The 21,313-nt window shown below is 35.6% G+C and overlaps 3 protein-coding genes across 6 annotated transcripts; all 3 read right to left on the minus strand.

Annotated features, from left to right (window-relative positions):
* Window positions 1-874: 874 nt before the first annotated feature.
* On the minus strand, window positions 875-5,638 carry LOC147408356 (uncharacterized). 3 transcript variants are annotated; one of them, XR_015177081.1, is made up of 3 exons: window positions 3,436-5,638; window positions 1,613-1,690; window positions 875-1,381 (listed from the first exon to the last, which is right to left on the minus strand). XR_015177081.1 is itself a non-coding variant. In XM_086437324.1 (2 exons), exon 1 carries the CDS (start codon window positions 5,450-5,452, stop codon window positions 3,443-3,445), a length of 2,010 nt encoding a protein of 669 aa, XP_086293450.1. In that variant the 5' UTR covers window positions 5,453-5,637; the 3' UTR covers window positions 875-1,690; window positions 3,436-3,442. The 3 variants fall into 3 exon arrangements, 2 of the variants coding, with proteins under 2 accessions (XP_086293450.1, XP_086293452.1); XM_086437324.1 differs by having other exon boundaries at window positions 875-1,690; window positions 3,436-5,637; XM_086437326.1 differs by lacking the exons at window positions 875-1,381; window positions 1,613-1,690 and adding an exon at window positions 1,720-2,026.
* Window positions 5,639-7,149: 1,511 nt separating this feature from the next.
* Window positions 7,150-10,534, minus strand: LOC147408357 (NADH-ubiquinone oxidoreductase-like protein). Its single transcript, XM_086437327.1, has 3 exons — window positions 10,308-10,534; window positions 7,772-7,856; window positions 7,150-7,548 (listed from the first exon to the last, which is right to left on the minus strand). Exons 1-3 carry the CDS (start codon window positions 10,452-10,454, stop codon window positions 7,436-7,438), a joined length of 345 nt encoding a protein of 114 aa, XP_086293453.1. The 5' UTR covers window positions 10,455-10,534; the 3' UTR covers window positions 7,150-7,435.
* Window positions 10,535-12,098: 1,564 nt separating this feature from the next.
* EMB976 (Tetratricopeptide repeat (TPR)-like superfamily protein) lies at window positions 12,099-20,735 on the minus strand. Of its 2 annotated transcripts, XM_086437329.1 has the most exons (9): window positions 20,011-20,136; window positions 18,982-19,045; window positions 16,684-18,085; window positions 15,923-16,234; window positions 14,537-14,641; window positions 14,363-14,450; window positions 14,091-14,212; window positions 13,731-13,795; window positions 12,099-13,203 (listed from the first exon to the last, which is right to left on the minus strand). In XM_086437329.1, the coding sequence occupies exons 2-9, from the start codon at window positions 19,033-19,035 to the stop codon at window positions 12,646-12,648; spliced, it is 2,706 nt and encodes a 901-aa protein (XP_086293455.1). In that variant the 5' UTR covers window positions 19,036-19,045; window positions 20,011-20,136; the 3' UTR covers window positions 12,099-12,645. The 2 variants fall into 2 exon arrangements, with proteins under 2 accessions (XP_086293455.1, XP_086293454.1); XM_086437328.1 differs by lacking the exon at window positions 18,982-19,045 and having other exon boundaries at window positions 20,011-20,735.
* Between the last annotated feature and the right edge of the window lie 578 nt (window positions 20,736-21,313).

A 21,313-nucleotide genomic window follows, 5' to 3' on the forward strand; every position in this document is an offset into this window, starting at 1 on the left:
AGAGAGAGAGGATCAGGATCAGGATCGTAAAAACCATGTCGACATCAAAATAATATTGATTCAACTAATGAATCATAGATTTTTTTTGAGTTATACTTGGGGATGTTGTAGGCATCTTTCTCCATTTGTTTACCCTCAAAAAATACAAAACAAAAGAAGAATAAATATCCCTCATGAGATAAGACTTACATCTATTGATTAATGATTAAGAAGGCTTGAAGTAATTTTATTTTTACTTTCAATTTTTAATTTTTGACTTCTTTTCATCCCTTATCTTTAGTGTTGAAGTAAAGTACCCAACTTCTATTTATTGCAACCAAGTAAAATAAAATAAAATGTTAATGATTGAGAATAAGTCAAAGTTGGGGGTGCTAATAGAAACTCTATAAGTTTTTAGGACTTCTATAACTTAGATTTATAATTTTATATGGGTTTGATCCTAATTGTAAATAAATGTTAAATTTGTTTCAATGTGTAATTTTGAGTGTGTTGAAATAAAGTACCCAACTGCTACTTATTGCACTCCAATTAAAATAAAATAAAAATTCAATAATTGATAAAAAGTTAAAAAGATGGGGTACTAATAGAAACTCTCTATTTTCTTAGGACTTCTATGGCTTAGATTTAGAACTTTATATGGGCTTGATACTTATTGTAAACAAATGTTAAATGTGTAATTTTGAGCGGCTGTTTTACAGTTTACCCAAGTGATAAATAATTTAAGAAATGTGGGTGTAATAAGTAAAAGTAGGAGTGCCAATGTGTCACGGCCGTATTCTTTCGAAACGAGGTCGTGCGGCGCAAGGGGGTCAAATCCACTTGCAAGCTTGTAAAATGATCGTATACCACAACACGTAGCTAGCAAACAAGTAAATGAGGCAATCACGAGGCAAAGCCCGAAGACAACTTTGGTGATATAATATTGATTACATGGTGCAACGCGTTACAAAAGCAAATAGATGCGTTACAAGCAATAGATGATCCTATGATATGCGGGACTTCCACAGAACTGGACTACAAGGACTTCAACAACGTGGGTGTAGACCGGGGATGGGGATAGCACTTGACCGAATTTTATTGACTTTGATGATACTTTCAGAAGGTCATACTAGTCATATCCAATTTCTTTGACGAGCCCCAATGTGAGACAATTGGTCTTGAATGTTTCTTAAAAGCATACTTATAATCGTGATTTTTAAAAATTCATGCTACTCTGGCAACTCAAACTCAATCTCGACCGATCGACATGGATGCTATCACAGATAACTCATCCGATATTTTTGGAAATATTGGAATTGTGGAGTCTGAAATGGGTCCCACAGTAAGTTCAATGCCCATTCTTTCTACTAATAAAATTTGTTGTATAAGGCCTGAAAATAATCTTTAAAAAAAAAAATGGTTTCAAAAAAGAGAATATAAACCATCTGTACACTGAAATTTGTTTTTGGAATTTTCAACTACTAAAATTGTAAAATGAAATTCACCAATTTCTTTAGATCACCATATCCCCCTCCCCATTTCACATGCTTCTATAAAAACAAATTGGCTTTCTATCGATTCACAAACAGAAAAGAATATTTCTTTTTCAAATATAGTAGTTGAGCATGCTTACCCAATGGCCACGAACTCGTTTCTTCTTTAGAGGTCCACATCTTTCTTAAGAGTTGCTGATCCATATCATTTCTGCTACCTACAAATTATAGAAGTTCAATATTATTTTGACAAAAACCTACCAAATAATGTGATAATTGTAAAAAAAATAAATTCATTTCACTATAACAAAATTTGATTTTGCGGAGAGTTTCCTTATTCTATTTGACAATGGAAAAACATAAAATCCATTCTGTTTTTCATTTACATACAAATTAAGAACTATACTTCACTTGAGACCCTAAATACTAAAAGCATGGTATCTAAGTACTTTTACAAGGCAAACACTGAAATTTTGATGGGCAACAAATCACTCATGACAACCTCTCTAAATACACAAAGAAGGAAATGAAGTCAGATCACTAAACCAATAAACCTGCAAAAGCTGAGTATTAAATCGATACAATGAGTTTGAAAAATAAAAACAAAAAACCCAAGATTTTGCTCAAATACCTGCCCAACTGATCTGAATAACAGAAAATTAAATAACCAATGAAAAGCATACCAGATTGAGTGAAATTACACTGATCATCATAAAAGTGGTGAAATGAGGGAAAAAGTAGAAACACCCAAAACTTAAACTCCACAATTAAAAATACCAAAAAACCCATATCTTGTAGTGAATTAGTGATTGATACGCCCATTTAACTTCTAATGCCATTAAAATAAGTAGTGAACAAAGATTATGTCATGAATCAAGGCTTCCTTTTTTTTTCCTTGTTGTTTTCCACCCATGGGGTGATAAGTTATGGCAGTGTGCATCAACAACTTTCCCAACAGGACCACATAGCATCACTTCCACTCCCGACTCTTTATAGAGCCACTGATCTCAAGTTGAAAAAATAAGTTTGGATAGTCAAAAAAAATTGAGTTTAGTACCCATTACTACATTAGGTGCTTTGCCATAAAATTATACAACCTTTACGCAAGAAGGTTGGAATATAATTAAAAAGAACATAGAAAATAAACATTCCTATTCAAGGACTAGAATTATCCACCATTTTGTGAAATCTTTAATTCATTAACTAGTAATATGTTATTCGTTTTGGTATGTATTTAAGGTGTTTGATGAACTTAGGTTTCCTAAAAGCCTGAAATTTATTCATAGGGATATGCCATAATTTCGGTTTAGACTTTGACATTGAACAAGCTTAGATTGGAAGATAGGAACAAGTTGTAGACAAAGGATGCCAGTAATTATTTAATGAAGTAGGATGAATGATGCAATTAGGGATAGGTAGCTTTAACAATTGAGGTTGCTGGTTATCAAAAAAAAAAAAAAACACAGTTGAGGTTGCTAGATTTTAATGGGTTTCATGATATTAAAGGATTATGAAATGGAGTTTGGCTATATGATGCTGGAGCAGTGCACACATATCTAGGGCAAAAATCAGATTTATCCATATTCTTTTGGACATCTTAGTCCATCCCACTTTCAGTTCAATCTGAAGTCCACCACAACAGTCCAGCAAGATCTAAGGTCTAGCCTAGTCTGATATCAAGATTCATGATAGGATGTGGCAGTTTTTTACACCAGCTGTAAACTTGACACAAACCTCATTAATTATCAGAAAATTTTTGGGCCAAAAATGCAGTGCAAAGGACACATGTGGAGAAAACACAAAAGTAAGATGATTGAGATACTAGCACACTTACGCCTTAAAACATTATCATGGAAATCATTATCATCGTGAACAAAAAAATTCTAGCAGAAATAACATAAAATTAAAACATTTACTCCTTAAAATGACTTGCGAAGTACTACCTCAACATTGAGTATCTCACCTTTACTTTAGCCCTCTGGCAAGAATTTACGAAGTATCTCCATATGCTCATGATCTGATCCATCCCTTACAAGCAAATTCACCACCATAGCTGTCGTGTCTGCATTTGCTGAGAAGCCCCTCTCAACCATTTCATTGAGAAAAAACGTTGCCTTAGGGATAGCATTATTTTGGATCAATCCTTGAACCATGATATTGAATGTAACATCATCTGGAATAGAGCCCTTCTTTTCCATTGCCATGAACAAATCTTCAGCTTCTTTCAACATTCCTCCCTTAAGAAAACCGTTGAGCATTGTGGTATATGTTATAGTGTTAGGTCGAAGAACTTTGGTTGAAAAATTGCAAAAGAATTCCTTTGCCGCATTTATGTTCCCAGTTTTGCATAAATTACCAATAATGATGTTGTAAGTGACAATATTAGTTTTTGATCCATTGTTTTCCATCTCATTAAATAGTTTCATTGCCTCGGAAAGGTAATTGTTTGTCCACAACCCATCCAACAATGTATTGTATGTGATGATATCCGGAATTTGGCCATGAGTTTGCATCTCATTGAAAAGCTCTTGAGCTTCCACAACTCTCCCAACCTTGCACAACCCATCCATAAGTGTACTGTAGGTAATTGTGTTGGGAGTCAATCCCTTGTGACGCATATCTTCACAAAGTTGCTTGGCCTTGTCCAATTTCCTATCCTTGCAATAGCCATTAATCAAAATGTTATAGCTATAAACATTAGGTTCATGACCACTACTCACCATTGAATCAAAAACATATTTTGCCTCTGTCATATGGCCTTGCAGACAATATCCATCCATCATCATATTGTACGTGACTATGTTGGGCTTTTCGCCTCTTTGAATCATCCATTCCAATAGTTGATGTGCTTCTTTGGCCTTCCCTTCTTTGCAAAGAGCATCCACTAGTATACACATTATGAATTTATCCGGGGAGATGTTGCGATCTAGCATTTCATTGAATAACCTTGTTGCTTCTTTCCCTTGACCTGAACTGTATAGTCCATGAATCAAAGAGCTGTATGTTGTAACATCGGGCTCAACACTTCTTTGAGACATTATTTTTAATACATCGAGTGCTTCTTTAGTCCTCCCATCTTTGCAAAGACCATCTATCAGAATGCTGAAGGTTACTACATCAGGCATGACTCCACCGTTCACCATGCCATTGAAAAAGCTTGCAGCTTCTGTCCACCGACCAAAACTGCATAGACCATGAATTAAAGAGCTATAAGTGACGACATCTGGCACGATGTCTTTGTCAATCATTTCTTGAAAGAGGTTCAGAGCATCATTTACCCGGCTCTCCTTACAAAGTCTGTCAACAATAATACTATACATGAATTTATCAGGTTTCCATTTTCCTTTCTCCATCTCTCGGATTAACCTAAGAGCCCCATTAATATCCCCACTCTTGCAAAGTCCATCAACTATCGTACCATAAGTAATTTCATCGTATGGATACCCATTCTCCACTATTTTGTTAAACAACTCCATCCCTTGAGTTACTTTATCCTCCTTAAAGAAACCCTTAAGCAGAATATTCAAAGTTACGGAATCTGGTTGGAACCCACGTTTGAGAATGTTTCCTAAAAAAGCAAAACTGATATCCATCCGACCCAGGTTGCAGTAACAATTTATCAATATGTTAAATGTAATTTGATCAGGTTGGATTTGTACAGAATTATTCATCATAATGGTAAACATAGATAACACAGTAGAATACTGTTTCATCTTGGAGATGGCTCCAAACAATTGATTAAAAGGGAAAATGGAAGGCATGGGTCGCATTTGAACCAAACGATCGAACAAACCTAATGCCTCATCAAACCCTAGGGTTCCAGTTTTACACTTCTCTCTTACCATATTTTCCAAATGGGACTTAATCTGGTAGGGATTTGAGTGCGGTGGTATTGTAGAATAGAAGAAGAAGGAAGAGACAGAGAGTTTACCAACCTTTTGATGAATCAAAATGGCAGCAATATTTCTTGACCATTTCATGACTGGATCTCTTCGTAACTTTACCCTTACAAAATCGGAAAAACAGAACAACAAGTCACACTGAAAAATAATAATTGAATAATTGATACTTGTGGTTCAATCCCTTGACCATTTTCCAACCATTATGATCCGGCGTATCCCCGAAGCAAATGACCTACGATTCTGTGACGAGGCGTACGGGTGCATCAAAAAATCATTATTCTTTCTATAATCTTCGTAGTAAAATTAAATCCTGTGAGATAATAAAAATAGTTGGGTTCCGTTGTCTTTTATTATATAAATCTTGTAAAACAAAAAACTAACTTATTACAAATTATACAAGGAGAGATTAAGATTGAAAGTGTAATTTTGTAATTTTAAACAAATTAACTAATGTAATTATAAGTGTCGTGCTCTACAATTGCAGTTATATTTATTTTTAATAATTATTGTTTGTAAGTTCCCATTGTACCTGGCCTTGAGTTCTATAAGTGGTTTCACAATTTTATTTTAAATCATTGTTGTATTTTTGACAGAATGTGCTGTAATTAGTATTTTGGGCTCATTAGGAAAGTGAATAGTGTTAAAATCTATTGATTGGGTCTCTCTTACTTCAAGGAAAAAAAAATAAAAAGAGGTTGGAGTTGGGGGGATTTTGTTTGAGTATTAATTAGGTGTGCAACTTGGTTTGGTTTGTGGTCAAATTGGAACCAAATTGACAAAGTCGATTCCAATACATAAATATGAGAACCGAACCAAATTCCACTAGAACCAACCCAACCCAAGTCGAACTAAAGTCAATTTGATTTGATTCGATTTTACTGATTACCAATATTTTATAAATTGTAAGTATGTTTTTTAATGAAAAACCAAATATATAATAAAAATAAAATTTCGTACAATAATCTCACTAATCTATCCATAAAAAGTCATTAGTTTATCCACATAGAATATTAATCTATGTCATAATTCTTAAAATAATTCATAATAATTATATATAAGAGGCGGTTCAGGGGACATATGTAAAAGCATATTGAGTAAAGGGTCTTTGAATGTTACATAGTAAAAAAAAAAATTTGTAATTTTCAAAACTAAACAACGTGATCATGAGGAGGTGGATTAGTCATTTTATTGGGTTTTTACCAAAATCATCCCAATTATATTATTAAATTTAAGTATAAAAGTGAGGGCATTTATGGCCACTTGAATTTTGGTGTCAATCAGTTTTATTCCCCTTCTCCCATTATAACTTATAACAGTAAGGAAGATGTAATTACATTACTACCTTAACTACTACAGAACATGATTTGGTGTCATTATACACTTTAACATGATACAACATAATTGCTTAATTGCATGACTTAATCCAAAATAGAATGATTGGTCGCAACAATAAATATATAAAAAAATCTCGCTCTTCGTATTGGATGACCTCCTCCCCTATGTTTGTTGGATGGTCTCAATGTATTTTAAAGAGAGAGAGAGAGAGGATCAGGATCCGGATCGTAAAAGCCATGTCGACATCAAGATGATATTGATTCAGCTAATGAATCATAGATTTTTTTTGAGTTATGCTTGGTGAAGCTGTAGGGGTGATTTATTTGCCTTGTGTTGCATCAAAAGAACTTTCAGAACTCAAGAGCAATTTTGTCGGATACTTTCTCCCGAAGTACGACAAAAGCCATGCAAACATCATCGCATCGAATTGCAGCAGTTCATTAAGGGAGAAAAATGGGTCTTGTAATAGAAAATAATCCAGTAACTTCATTGTAATACAATCTTCAGCGACAAAAATCACACATGAATCAGTTAAATTGTTACTTATTGGGTAATAATAAACATACGAAATTGTCATCAACACTGCCAAAACAACTCAGGATTACGATTGTCAGAAGAACAAGCTTGACCCCTATGATGAAAAGGAAAGGTGCTTTCTGTTGCACATAACATGATTATCTCTACAATTCATCTTTGAGAGATTGGGAAAAAGACAAAACAAGAGTCCTAGTGATGATGATCGTGCTGAACATAGCGAAGGCCACAATACTTGCAGACTGCCGGCGCTTTCAGATCAAGACATATGAACTCAATTGGATGCCCAAGCGCAGGATCACTATCTATTACAAGGAAAAGGGCACCAGTAAAAAAATAAGATAAGGAAAAGCGAAGGTACTTAAAATGGGAAACATATGGATCATAATTTATTTGAGCAAATCATGCAACAGTTTTCTCCATTTCTTTCTTGTATGCTGTGTGTCACGTAAAGAAACTTTCTTCCCCCTATTAATATGAAAACTATTGAAATGAAAGAAGAAAAAAACCCATTTGGTCTGGATTTACCTCCTTCGCAAGCAACAATCCTGCCTTCAACCTTGATCGGTGGAACTTCATTGATCAACTCCATTGGAGATTTCTTACTTGTATCCTATTATTAACAAATAAATTGCTCTTTAGAACACAAATGTATTACTAGCTTTCAATTAATTTTTTGTAAAGCACGTATGTGTATGCTGTAAAAAGAATTACTCATGGAATTCATCTTCCAGAAACCAATCACTACTAAGCCCTTATACAATTATATCTCTAGCATATAAGTGGAGTAGGTCAGAATGAGCCTAATAATATGGCTAGGCTTCATACAAGTAATTCCTTAGTAAAACACAATCAGTACCCAATCCACACAATCTGTGAATGCAATTATGTCAGATGGGACTTGAAGGGGAGAACAATAGGGGAAGAAAAAAAAAAGAAGAAAGGAATATAATTTGCATATACTTTTAAATTACAAGATAAAGGTCTTCTTGTTCTTTTAGGTACTCATCAAATCTTATCTTTCTTGTTCATGAAGGAGGAGTATCCTGAGGGTTCACTAAGCTCATTGATCGCATTTAAGAGATGTTCCATGGTCCTCACATTCTGCTTATCCATGCCCCAAAATTATCAATGATCCAGTCAACTTTGTCTTCAAAGTGGTGTAAAGTTGAATATGAGAATCCTAGAGCTCATTCTATTTTTGAGGCTTTAAGCATAAAGGACCTTGAATACTTCATTTTATTAGTCCAACCAAGCCAACCATAATTATTCTAATCAATAATGATCCCGAATAGGTCAATCTTTTCTGCTGGCATTTAACCAGCCAGCCAACCATATGCTTCTTCGCAAGAATGGGTTGAAATATACATATTAGAAAGTCACAACCAATGTACAAAAGCTAAGAAAGGGTGGTCATCCCAAAAGAACTTCTATAATTTGATTGTAACCCTCTAAAACTTAATTATTGAATAAAGTTTGGCGCATCCATAGGGCAATGTCTTGCTAAATGGCTGTAAGGTGAAATGGACAAGAGGCACCAAAAATTTTCAATCAGGTTACCCTTGGGATGGAATTGAGGGTCTGAGAGAGAAGAGAAAAGGTTCTAAAAAATGAAGCTCAAAATGATTCACAGAACATGTGGGGTCTTGACAATAAAGAAAACACATTTTCACCAAAAATATTATCATTGGATGAAACATTTTTCTCTTAAGGAGATTTGGGTTCGCACCCTTCAAAAAAAAAAAAATCGGTTGGGAGGCTATGCCCATTATTAGCACTTATAATGGAGCATCATATTGGCGCTTTCTTGATTTTCATTTTGTTCTCTCAAAGATCATTTTAGTTGGATCCTAAACCAATTACATACCAATTTTGGTTAGAAATAAGGTATTTGGGATTTTACTTGGTGGATAAAAAGATATTTTGAATCAAGTTCTCACCAAGGAAGTGGGAATCACAAGGAGTTCTGCGGAATTTTTTTTATTTCATGGACAGTGATTCATCCACTCTCTGATGCTCAGTTTACTGGATCCATTAACCAAGGGAATCACCATCATGTGCAGACAAGATAGTTTTTCTATCTTATGCCACCTGGGAATCTCATTTCACCAATATATACTAGAAAGTGATTCCAAGACCGACTTCCAACCATCTGCCTACTTTGTTGAATTGTGGTGTGAGACAATTTGCTTCCTCTTTTCGTTTTAAGATAATGTGGGTTAAGAATCCCTCCTTACTGCACTAGTTGGAAACCTGATGGGGGAAGTTATACCATTTCCAAGGAAGTCATAATTACATCTTCCGGAGAAATAGTCCAACTTTGAAGAAGGTAGTCCGCTTCAAAATTTTGAAGGAACCCTCCTCGTTACAATACACGTGGTGTTTGGAATTAATTTCACGCCCATACATTTCTGCCAAAATTTGGAATACCTCCTTGGAAATGGCACATGTAATAAAATGAAGAGTTTCCTTCAAAATTTTGAAGCGGCCTGCCCACTTCAAAGTTTTTTCTCTACAGGTTGGTCTGAAATGGTTCACTCCTTGATGAAATTGCCAACATCAATTAGGAAACTTGTTTCAATCTTATAATATGTATCAAGTCTCCATAGATAAGAGAATACATACATTTAGTGTCATGTTTGCTACACCAAAAAAATAAAAAATTCAATCGGGAGGAGTTGAGCTCCATAACCTATAATAAATACTGACCAATATCTTGAAATAAGGAAATAAAATAAAATCCTGAAAATGTTGCATTAGGGTTCATGGAGTGTCAAAATCCAACATGTACCTGGCATGGGTACCTAACCCTTTTAAAAGAGTTCATGGCAAATAGTTTAATTATTACAAATTCATTCTCATTCAAAGGCATTTGATTCATAGATTAGAACGAACAAATATCAGATCAATCAAACAATAGCAGAGAGGCTTAATTCATAGATTGAGTGAGAGGAACAGAAAATTGAAACCCTAATTTCAGAGGAAGACAAAGGATAAATTAAAGAACTAATCGATCTAGTTTTTTAAAGAAAATTTGTGGATTTTGAGAGAAGAAAGAGACAACCTGCATCCATTTAGCGGTGTGATTGCCGATTTCGGTGTTGACAAGGCAGAAATTTCTGGAATTTGAAGGGAGATTAGGGGAAGAAGAAGGTGTAATTAGGGTTCTTAGGAGATTCGAAGCCCTAAAAACGCCATTTCTGCTTGCCATTTCGAAAGAGAGATTAAGATCGAGCAAGATTGAAGGAGAGAGAGAGACCTCTTCAGTCTTATAAAATTCACGAATGGTAGTCTCGTAATTATGTGGTATTTTTAGGGGTGTCAATGGATAACCATTTAACCGGAACCGAAACCGAAACCAGCGAGGTTCTCTCTTGGGAGTACCTACCCTCGAATTGATTTATTTTGTCATTTCTTTACTACTTTAGATGATTTAGGGTTTTCTTACTTTTAAAATTAATAATAAATGATGTTATATAAAATGCTTCAAGTTTTCATATAAATTATATATTGGAGTTTAAAATGGGTCATTTGTAGAAGTTTATTATATGTAAAGAAGATAAATTTTAATTTTTTTTAATAAATATTAACTCATATTTTTAGTAAGACTAATTGTAATTAAGTTGATACTTGTATAGATCACATACTATTTTTTTTTAAAGAAAATAAATATTTACAATAATTCCAAGAGGTTTTTTGTCTAATTTGTCTTTTAAGAATAGAACCGACGGATACCCACTTTCTTGAATCTTGATGGCTCCAGTTCTACTCATTTTAGAATCAAAATTGATAAGAACTGTAACCTTGAAGGGTGACTCCAAGGAATTCATTACTTTGTGGGATGTCAAACACTTGACCTACCATTCTTGAAGAGCTAGAATACCGCACATATTTTTATATTCCAAGATTTCTTAGGGATTCGTGCTTACAATTGAATTCTAGAATACGGTGATCATTTGCTTTGGATTACCCACCTGATGTTTTCATAATAAAAAACAAAATGATGGAGAATAAAAAATGGTTCTCAAGTTGTTTCTCCTATTTCTTGCACACAATTTGCTTGTGGTGATTTTGTGTTAAAGGCCTTGCATGATACACGACACATTATTTGTTGACGCAATTTCTTTTAAATAATAATAATAACAAATAAATAAATAAAAAAATCACCAGGCGTTGAATTCAAGACAACCCCGGTTGGCCTCTCACACGGATTTTTCCGTCTTGCCTGATATGCATGGTTTGGACCATGTCGTGCTCTAAGAAGCCAATTGCCTCACCACTACTTGTAGGGTCTACGGTTCATCAAAATAATAATAATAACAACAACATAGATTATGGAAAGCAATTGCTAATTCTCATAAAATTGTTGTGAACTTTTAATATATCATTAAGCTTCTTATAAATTAATGTTTCAGTTTTAAAGAAATTGTGAATATATTTGGTGAGGTAAAACTCAAAATCGATGAAGAGTCGGTCCAACGAAAAAACAATGTATCTTGATCATAAACTTTTAATGCCAGTTCAACATCATCATCATCAAAGTCTTATTTGGTTCTGTTTAACAAATGAAGTTCCTATGTTGCTACATTCCTTTTAACTAGGACTATGAATCAGCCTTGTTTGCGCATTTCTCATCCAAATTTTATTTCATTAAAGTAAAATCATGAACCACAAATATCCATATATACTAAGAGAACAAAGTTAACGAACTAAGACCGCCATGATCCTCTTTACGTACTAAGACCACTTAGCCAAGAGATCATAACCACTATTGTGGGTTTTCTCTTTTATTAGGCTATAGTATTTTCTGATTTTAGAGGAATATTTTTGAAGATTTTCTATTTAGATGGTGGTATTGGTATGTAAATTATAGGTCAGTTTCCTTCATCTTTACCTTTTCATGAATAAATATCTTTATCTATCAAAAAGTAAACAAAACATTCTCACTCTTTGGATTGGGCCATAGTCCTCAACACAACCTGATTGCAGGTCTTGATCACTTGCTGCTGCTTTTCAGGCTAATTGAAGAGTCTTCTTGGTAGGATTTAAACTCATTCCTTAGATGGATCAGGCAGACTAAATCCTGCAACACCATACATAATCTTCAGCGCGCTTACACAAAATTCGGTCAACGAAAGGATTGGAGCTCAGATAGTCTGGACCGAGAAAACGTCCACCAGCACGCACAAAACATGGGCAGTCTCACCTCACCACTGCTATTGCCTCGGTAGCAGCTGCACCTTCAACTGCATCACCGCTTCCACTAAATATGAGTGGCGGGAAAAGCATTGTCCCCACATCACTTAACGGGTTTCTTCGTCTTAGATCCTTTTAGGAGCATCATATACTAAATCTCCACGATCTTATCTCCCTATCTCATAATACTTCAGATAAGTCACATCTCAAGATACTTCAATCTTGGATCCGACTTCTAAATTATTCAAGAATTGGACCCCCAACCCATTCATGGAATCCAAAACACGTCCAGATTTGAGCTCTTCGCCTGCGGACTTGTAAAGATGAACAGCTGCACTCATAATAAATCTATCTGTTTTCACGGATTCATGTATCTGTTCAAAGAACAAAATGCCTTTGTCCACAAGCCCGTAGTCCAGATATCCCCTCAGCATTGTCTGATAACATGCTAGGTCAGGACTTAGACCAGCTCCTGTGAGTTTTGTATAAACCCTTTCGGCATCCTCAATCAGTCCTGCTTTTGTAAAAGCAAATATTAGGTAGTTAAGATGAGCACACGAAGGGCAAACCCCTTCTTTCTGCATAGAACTAATGGTTTCCTCTGCTTTTGAGTATTTTTGGGTCTCTGCATAAGCTCGAACAAGAGCTAGGTAGGTGAAGGAATCGGGAGAGCAACCATCTCTCTGCATTGCTTGGAAAAGCTTCTCCGCTTCATGATCAAGTCCCACAGTAGAATATATGTTGATCATTATATTGTAGCTAACCTGCCAATAATATGGACATCGAAAATAATGGAATGGTCAGGATCATCCAATTCGTGGAATTTATGGGTAATGGTCAGTTTCATAGGTGAAGGGGGGGAATTTTAGGGTGGAAATTCTCTCAAGGAGACTCGAACCCGTGACCTATATGAAACTAGCGCTCTGATACCATGTTAACCAACCAACTACTCCAAAAGACTGATCTGATGGAGAAGGCGTACCTATGAATATAAGAGGGGACACGGGTCGAATTAGGGCACAATACGTGAGCACGTGACACCCGGGACCGGAGGAAGATAACACAACACTCAACAAACTAGTCAAATTTAGGAGCATTATGAGATAACCTGACTCCCAAAACAAATTTGCAACTGAATTTTTGTCTCAACCTAAGAAGTCCCATATATTAATGTGCATAGGTCTTGGACCCATAGCTCAGTTGGTTTGAAACTTTGCAAAGCAACTTTAAGGTCGTGGGTTCAAGTCCAACTTACCATCAAATAAAAAAACAAAAACTTTAATGTGCATACCTTCCCAGGTTTTATTCCTTCTTCCTGCATTTTGATGAACAAAAGGGAAGCCTCTTGAACCTTACCTGCAAAAGTACATTAAAATTATGAGATTAGGGGATATGTCCGGAGATTAATTCTTAAACTTGGCGAGTATACCTAGGCACCAATTAAAAGAAAAAATGATATTATGGTAGTTGAGAAAAATAAAAAATGCCTAAGACTTTTTTTAATTGAAAGCCAACTATAATCTGACCCTTAATTCAACCACATAGAAGTACTAAGATTTGCTCAAATATGTCCAGCATATCAGCACAAAACAGGTGTTTAGCGTGGCCAAAATTTAAAAAAATGGAATGTCCAGGTTCCATAGACTATTACCAGCCTTCCCATAATAGCTAATCATGTTAGTATAAGTCTTTTCATCCAAAGAGACACCCAAGTTGTGCGCCATGTTAAACATCTCTATAGCCTTGTCCAACTTTCGACCTCGGCCATACACGCTACACCCATTTAACCAACAAAAACAATAGATATATATATCATCAGAATGGACAAAAGAAATGAAACCTCCTTGATTAACATTCATAATGAGTACTTTTTCCCATTCTTTTTTTTCCTTGTCAAAGAGCAAAGACATATCAACTTCTTACCTAATCATGGTGTTATATGTTTGAATTGATGGCGCAACTCCCAAGGACAGCATACGATCGTAAATGCTGCCGGCAAAGTGCAATTTACCTGCAACATAAGCATGCTATCAAATGTGTCATTTCGAGCTTTCTTCTGCCGATTGAAATTTTAAGAAGAGCAAACGGTCCATCAACCTGCTTCCAGCATTGCCTTGATAAAGGTATTGTATGCCACAGTATCAAGCTCCTTCCCTTCTTGAAAACTTTTACGAATAATGTTCTCTGCCTCTTGATGTTTACCTGGGGTTTCAGTTATTCATGATCAACATAAGATATAACAGACTAAAGCAAGGACTATATACATCCGGTAACTGAACAAAATTTCATCAAGGGTCGTACTTATTACTTAATTATATTTAATGTGTGATTGAGTGCGCGTGTGCATCCTCTTTGGGGTTGAAGGGGTAAAAGAAGAAAGATAGTAAATTTATAGGGGTAAAAAGAGGAAAGACAGTAAAATTGGATGGATATTATTGAATAGAGGGGGAGAAGAGGAAAGACAATAAAGTTGAAGGGGGTGAAAAGGAAAAGTAATAAAGTGGGATAGTGTGGCCTCAATCCATTGTAGCTAGAATGGGACGTTAATACCCATAATTATAGCTGGAGTGGAATCCACCGTTGTGTCTTATTATATATATAGGGTCAGGTTTGCTAACCAACTATATAGCCAACATGTTTTGTCTTATATGGGTTAGAAGTTTCAGAATGGGCTGATTTTTTGTGAGGATCATCTCTATGGTGAGGAGATCATCCTCACCAAAAATCAGCCTATTCTAAAATTTCTAACCCCAGTTTACAAGTTGAAGAACAAGAAGAGTCCCTTTTTTGTAAACAGTTTTGATTGGGTTAGAAGTTTCAGAATGGGATGATTTTTTGGTGAGGATGATCTCCTTGCCATAGAGACGATCCTCACCAAAAATCAGTGCATTCCAAAACTTCTAACCCATATTTTCAAAACATGTTGGCTATATAGTTGGCTGGCGATCCTGTCCCATATATATATAAGTGGGCAGAAGTTCTAATTATTGAGGTTAATAAATAATTTATTTTTACGGCTACAAACACCTCAATAGATAAAACATAAAAAATAAAAAAAAAATTCTTAATTAGAATGTAGATGGCAAAAAAGTTATAGAGTGAATGAGGTATATTTATAATGGGTTATGAATTATCTATGTACTACAAGTTCAATTTGAAGACATTGGTATTTGTTTGAAAATAAAAGGGATACACATGATATTAAATTTTTCCCAACCTAATTCCTCTGAAATATTCTATTTCGATGAACTAGTTCTTATCAAAATTTTATATCCCCTTTTTTATTTGTCTCCCTCTTTATTGTACAAAGAGGAAGTTATTCTGCTATTACGTAGATACATACTTTGGCAAAATATATGCAACAAATATGAGTAGACCAAAAATTAAGGTCGTGCATGTTAAACCATGGCTTCATAGCCTAATGCTTCTAATAAAAATGAAAGTATTCACCAGTGCTCCCTATTCAATGTTTGGTAAACATACTATAAGTAGTCAAAGCATTCACGAGTTTGCTGATCGTAACAGCATCCAGATCATGTCCTTTCTCGACCATTTCTTCATAAATCCAGTGTGCCTCCTCCAGTTTACTACACTTGGCATATACTTCAATCAAAGAGCTATATATAGGTTTCACAGATGTGGAAGAATCTGCAACTGCCATAAAGACTTCCTGGGCTTGTTTCAGATGCTGAAGCCTCCCATATGAACTAATCATAGAAGCAATTGCCGAATCCTCAGGTCTGTAGCCTAGCTTCATTACTTGATCATAGAGAGATTTCGCTTTAATTGTATCACCTGTAATGAGAATGGTTGTCAATCCTCGAGAAAAACTGAAGTCATGCTCATGGTTTAAAATACCACATCAATTGAATGTTTCAGTTAACAAAAAAATCGATATGGTATCAGCCGACACATTCGATAGAAAACAATACATTCCTGAAACATTCAATGTTTTGGGGTCGATGTTTCGTATTGGTATTGGCAGATACCGATACGTATTGACCGATACATACCGATATTTTAAACCATGGTCATGTCAAAACTACAAATAAATTCCGTTACTTGCATTGATAGAAGAGGTATAATGGAAGAAGTTCAAGTACTGGACTTTTTGGGCCCTCGTCGGTGAGAAAGATTCTATTGAGGCAGAATCTTTTCCTATTTAGCTTATTCAATAAAAGTCTTTGTTCGTCACCAAATAGAGATGGAAAAATTGGGTAAAATACACATTATATGTTTCTTGCCTTCCCTAACAAATTTGCTGATGAGTTGGCTGGCTACTGACAAACCACCAGTAATCTTTAGCAAGTATTTCAGAGTTCGTTCGGTCTTACTAGAATCACCAACCACCAAATACAGATTAAGAAACATTTCCAGAGCCATAGTGTCAGGTTGGTCGAAGGGTTTGAACATTTCCTCATCTTTCTCAAGCCTCTTCGATTCTCCATGCATAGCCATTAAACATGTCTGAATGAACTTACTATCCGACGTAATTTTTTCCACCTCTTCTGTTAATGCTTCTGCCTCTCTTAACATTCCCTCTTTGCAATATACTTTCATGACCATCTTGTAAAGGTCTTCGTCAAATTGTACTTGATCTTTCCTCATCTGAACAATGAAAGCCTTGGCCTTCTCCAGAAAACCCAATCTCGTATACAAATTAAGCAGGCCTTTACACGAAGCCGCATCTGGAAGTCCAGTCTTGGATAAAATCTGAAACGTAACTTCTGCGGACTGCAAATCTTCCTTCATAGTATAACACTGAAGTAAGACTATATATGCAAATCTTGAGAACCAAATGTCTCGAGACCTCATAAGCTCTAGAACATTTAAAGCTTCCTTAAAATTCCCGGCATTAACGTGGACTTGTGCCATTGTTACATACGTTTTCTCATTTTTAAGAATGCCTAATTTCTCAATTTCTTCAAAAGTTTTTCGTGCATCTTCATATAGGCCGATTTTTCCATATATCCGAATGAGCAATCCATAGATTACTTCATCTACGGCAATTTTATATTTTTCCATCGTGGAGAAGAGGGATAGGGCTTTCCCATAGTCCCCATTTTTGTAATGTATAGTTAGAATTGAAGCACAAGTGTAATTACTCGGAACAATTCCACAAGATTTCATTTCTTCATAAAGCTTCAATGCTTCGTCCCGGTTACCATGTTTGGCACTCAAGCTGATGAGAAGGCTATAAGTCACCTCTTCAGGGACGAATCCGGACTTCTTCATTTCATTAAATATCCCAAAGGCCTCCTCGACAAGACCCTCCTTGGCAATTGAGCAGATGACAATCGTGTAAGTGAAATGATTGGGGCCCACCTCTGAAGCCACCATTTTCCTCCATAGCTTAAGAACCTCTCTGTGCAGAGATTTCTTTTGCAAAGACGAGATCATAAAATTGAACACTGCAACAGAGGGTATGACCCCCCGCTCTTGCACGGCAGAATAAAATGACAATAAAGCTTTATGGCGTCCCCATCTAGCATAGGCACATAGCATGGTCCCACAAGCAACTTCATCCGGCTCACAACCTGCCTCCAGCATTTCCAAGAAGGTCTGTTCAGCAAGCTTGATCTTCCCAACTTGACCATATATACGCAGAACAATTGTGTAGACAATTACGCTGGGCCTATAGCATAACTGCATTCAAAAGGAACTTGTTGTAACCAGTTTTATGATATATATAGATGACATGAACATGCAAGTCAACTCTATCTTTTAACCACACTTTTTTTTCCAGTATTTGACATAATAAAACCAAGTATTCAGCTTCAGGAAAATAAAAATAAAAAATGCTTGAAATATTATATTTTTTATTAAACCATTTTTCATGCAAAATCAAGTCCACAAAGAATTCCATAAGATAATAAAATTCCACAAAATGGGTATCGCAACTGCTTATTTCTCATCACTTTCCATGGGAAACTGAATAACTCAATAAATAATGCTTGAACTCATCTTTCAACAACTTGCCACATTAGACCAAAATTCAATAGAAACATCCTTGAAACTGGTAAATGGCCTCCTATTGTGGCCTATTAAAAATACTACTTTTAAAAGTAACTCTTTCCACCAAACTAAAGCAAGAAAGAGATCCAACTACAGCAAAACATCATCCCCACCTTTTCCCAAATACCAATAGATCTTTTCTTATTTCCCTAATCCAAGTCATTCCAAGCCTTCCACTTGCCCTTTCAGAGTATTAACCTGCAAAAAAGCACTCTAACTAGTGCTGCTATTGGCTTTCATTGTACATGCCCAAACTATCTCAAGTTACCGAACCATAGTTAATATTATGTTCTCATTTTTCTCATTAACTCTTTTTGCTGAAGGGATCCATGAATTTTGCAATCTCAGCTACTCCCCTAAATTTTTTTCAATAGAATGCTGTCATGTGGCGCTATCGACGTAAAAAATCCAAGGATCATATACCCGAAGGACAGTCTAGATTGGCCACATCAACCCCCCCCCCCCCCCCCCCCCCAAATGGGAAAAAAATACTATGGCATTCCATGATAAGGTTTGGATTGTCGTACCAGAAAACTGTTCCTCAATAATGAATAACCACTTGCATTAATTAACTTGGTCATCTAGGTTTACCTGATTCAGAAATACACATTTATCAAAAAGATGATTCAAAATTACCCCAATGCAATACTTCTACTATTTAGGTTTAATTATCCAAAAAAAGATGGAGAGATTGATGAGAACGCGACTCATAAAATTAGTCTTGGGTGATTAAAATAGGGAAATATTTGTGGAGTATCATGTGACCAACATATAGCACTCAAATTAGAGAGAAAATTTTACTAGACACCCATGTGACTGACCATGTTTTATGGAGCCAAAAGTTGGGCAATCACAAAAAACATGTTCATAGAATGAGCAAAGAAATAATGGCACCAATGAGGAGTGTTTTGGTACAAATTAAAGAGGATAACACTCTAGAAGCGTTGTTTTATGGAGCCAAATGTTGGGCAATCACGAAAAACATGTTCATAGAATGAGCAAATAAATAATGGCTCCAATGAGGAGTGTTTTGGTACAAATTAAAGAGGATAATGCTCCAGAAGCATTGAAAAATGAATCAATGAAAAGCATCACAAATCAAACTAACTTTGACACCATTATTTGTCAACTTCTTATTGCAGTATAAAAGAGAATGGGCCCTCTCCGCAGAAAAGGGAGGAAAAGAGGAGAACTCTGCAAATAAAAATTCTACACTCAATATCTAAAAATTATCAAATGCCCAATTGAAACCAGTTCAATTACTTATCATTTCTCATCAGTTTTCAACATACAGAAAAAAATTGAACATATCGAAGAAAACATTACTCACATCTCCTAAATTCAATTTACTTATACCTGCAATAAAAATTCTACATACAATATCTACAAAATATCAAATACCCAATTGAAACCAGTTCAATTACTTATCATTTCATTCATAAAAAATAAAAATAAAAAATACTCATAATTTCTCATCAGTTTTCACAAACAGAGCAAAATTGAACATATCGACGAAAACATTACCCACAACTCCAAAATTGTTTATTTAATTATACCTGCAATTTCATCCAAGCGAAGAAATCGCGGACTTGTCGCCACCCCTTCTGCTCCTTCAACACTACACACATCTCTCGGAACGTCATCTTTGTAACAAAAGAACCCATCACCTCCCTCATATTATACGACCCTTCAGCCTTGGTCGACAGATTCCGAACAATCCGAATTGCCGCAACCACATGTTTCCCATACAAGTGTCCATCCCTATCATCCTCCAAATACTGAGCCATCTGTTCGGGTGTTCTTCGAATCCATTTGGGTGTCTGGGCATGGGAACCTTGGTTCCTTCTCAGTACACTGAGGTACTGAGCTTTCGCCTTGATTATACGGCGAGCATTGTCATCGGAGAGGGGTTTTTTAGGGGGTTTTCTGAATGGGTTTGATTTTCTGTTTTTGTTTCCATCACTGAGAGTCCAAGGGTCTGGAGTGATGGAACAGAGGATGGTGGTTTTAGGGTTTTTGTGAGGTTTTGGGGATGATATGGTTTGGAGGGAATGGGGGCAAGTAGTAGATAGGAAAGGGGTTTTGATGGAATCCATTGTTTTAGGGTTTTAAGTTTGGTTCCGAAGAGTTTAAGGATGAGGAGTCTCTGCAGCCATAATAGCCATTGGACTTGAGGATTGGAAGAGCTGATTAGTTAGTTTTTGTTAGTTACCTGGTTGGTTGGTTCTCTTCACTGACAGTGGAGACAAGTAGTTTACGCAGTCACAATTTTCCTAAATGTAGAGAACAATGACTTTCTTACGCCCCCCTCACACAACAGTAGATCATTTGTCCTGAGATAGGTAGAATTATTTTCTTGTGTATCGCGAGATAAATGATCTACGGTTCTATGACGGGACTTATGTCAAAAGGGGGCATTATATTATTACTTGAAATTTCTAGTAATTTGTCTATAAATGAATGTATCTGTTTTGCAGTTAAAATAAAAGAAGAGGAAAGACAATAAAATTGATGATGTATTATTGAAAAAAAGAGAAGAGGATAAGTAATATAAAAAAAATAAATGAGGTAGAAGAGAAAACTCAATAAAATAAAAGGCATTTTTGAAAAAATGAATAAAATTAAAAGAGTAGTGTTAGAGTGAACTCAAGATTGTACCTCATATCTCACTTTCTTGATGAGGAAGTGTGTACGATCGTAAATGCTTTTTCATTCATATCTTGTTGAAAAGCATCAATGACTCCTATCAACTTCAACTTTTAGATAGTGAGAAAATTCTCGCTTATGAAAGTATAATAAGTAAGATTAAGTCTTTCAGTACGAGCTTGTACACATTTCTAGAAGTATTTGGTTAGCTAT

This window comes from Akebia trifoliata, chromosome 3 (genome assembly GCF_017979445.1).
Source record: "Akebia trifoliata isolate Shusen 1 chromosome 3, ASM1797944v1, whole genome shotgun sequence".
NCBI lineage: Eukaryota > Viridiplantae > Streptophyta > Magnoliopsida > Ranunculales > Lardizabalaceae > Akebia > Akebia trifoliata.

Bases quoted from the DNA above. Each gene is read 5' to 3' on its own strand.
- LOC147408356 (XM_086437324.1), bottom strand. From the start codon at position 5,452: ATGAAATGGTCAAGAAATATTGCTGCCATTTTGATTCATCAAAAGGTT.
- LOC147408357 (XM_086437327.1), bottom strand. From the start codon at position 10,454: ATGGCAAGCAGAAATGGCGTTTTTAGGGCTTCGAATCTCCTAAGAACC. The intron at 7,857-10,307 runs GTTGTCTCTTTC...TGTTAATAATAG, and splicing joins ACACCGCTAAATGGATGCAG to GATACAAGTAAGAAATCTCC. The intron at 7,549-7,771 runs GTAAATCCAGAC...TCCTTGTAATAG, and splicing joins GATTGTTGCTTGCGAAGGAG to ATAGTGATCCTGCGCTTGGG.
- EMB976 (XM_086437328.1), bottom strand. From the start codon at position 20,550: ATGGATTCCATCAAAACCCCTTTCCTATCTACTACTTGCCCCCATTCC. The intron at 14,451-14,536 runs GTTGATGGACCG...CTTATGTTGCAG, and splicing joins CAAGGCAATGCTGGAAGCAG to GTAAATTGCACTTTGCCGGC. The intron at 13,204-13,730 runs GTATGCACATTA...TATTATTGGCAG, and splicing joins AAGGAATAAAACCTGGGAAG to GTTAGCTACAATATAATGAT.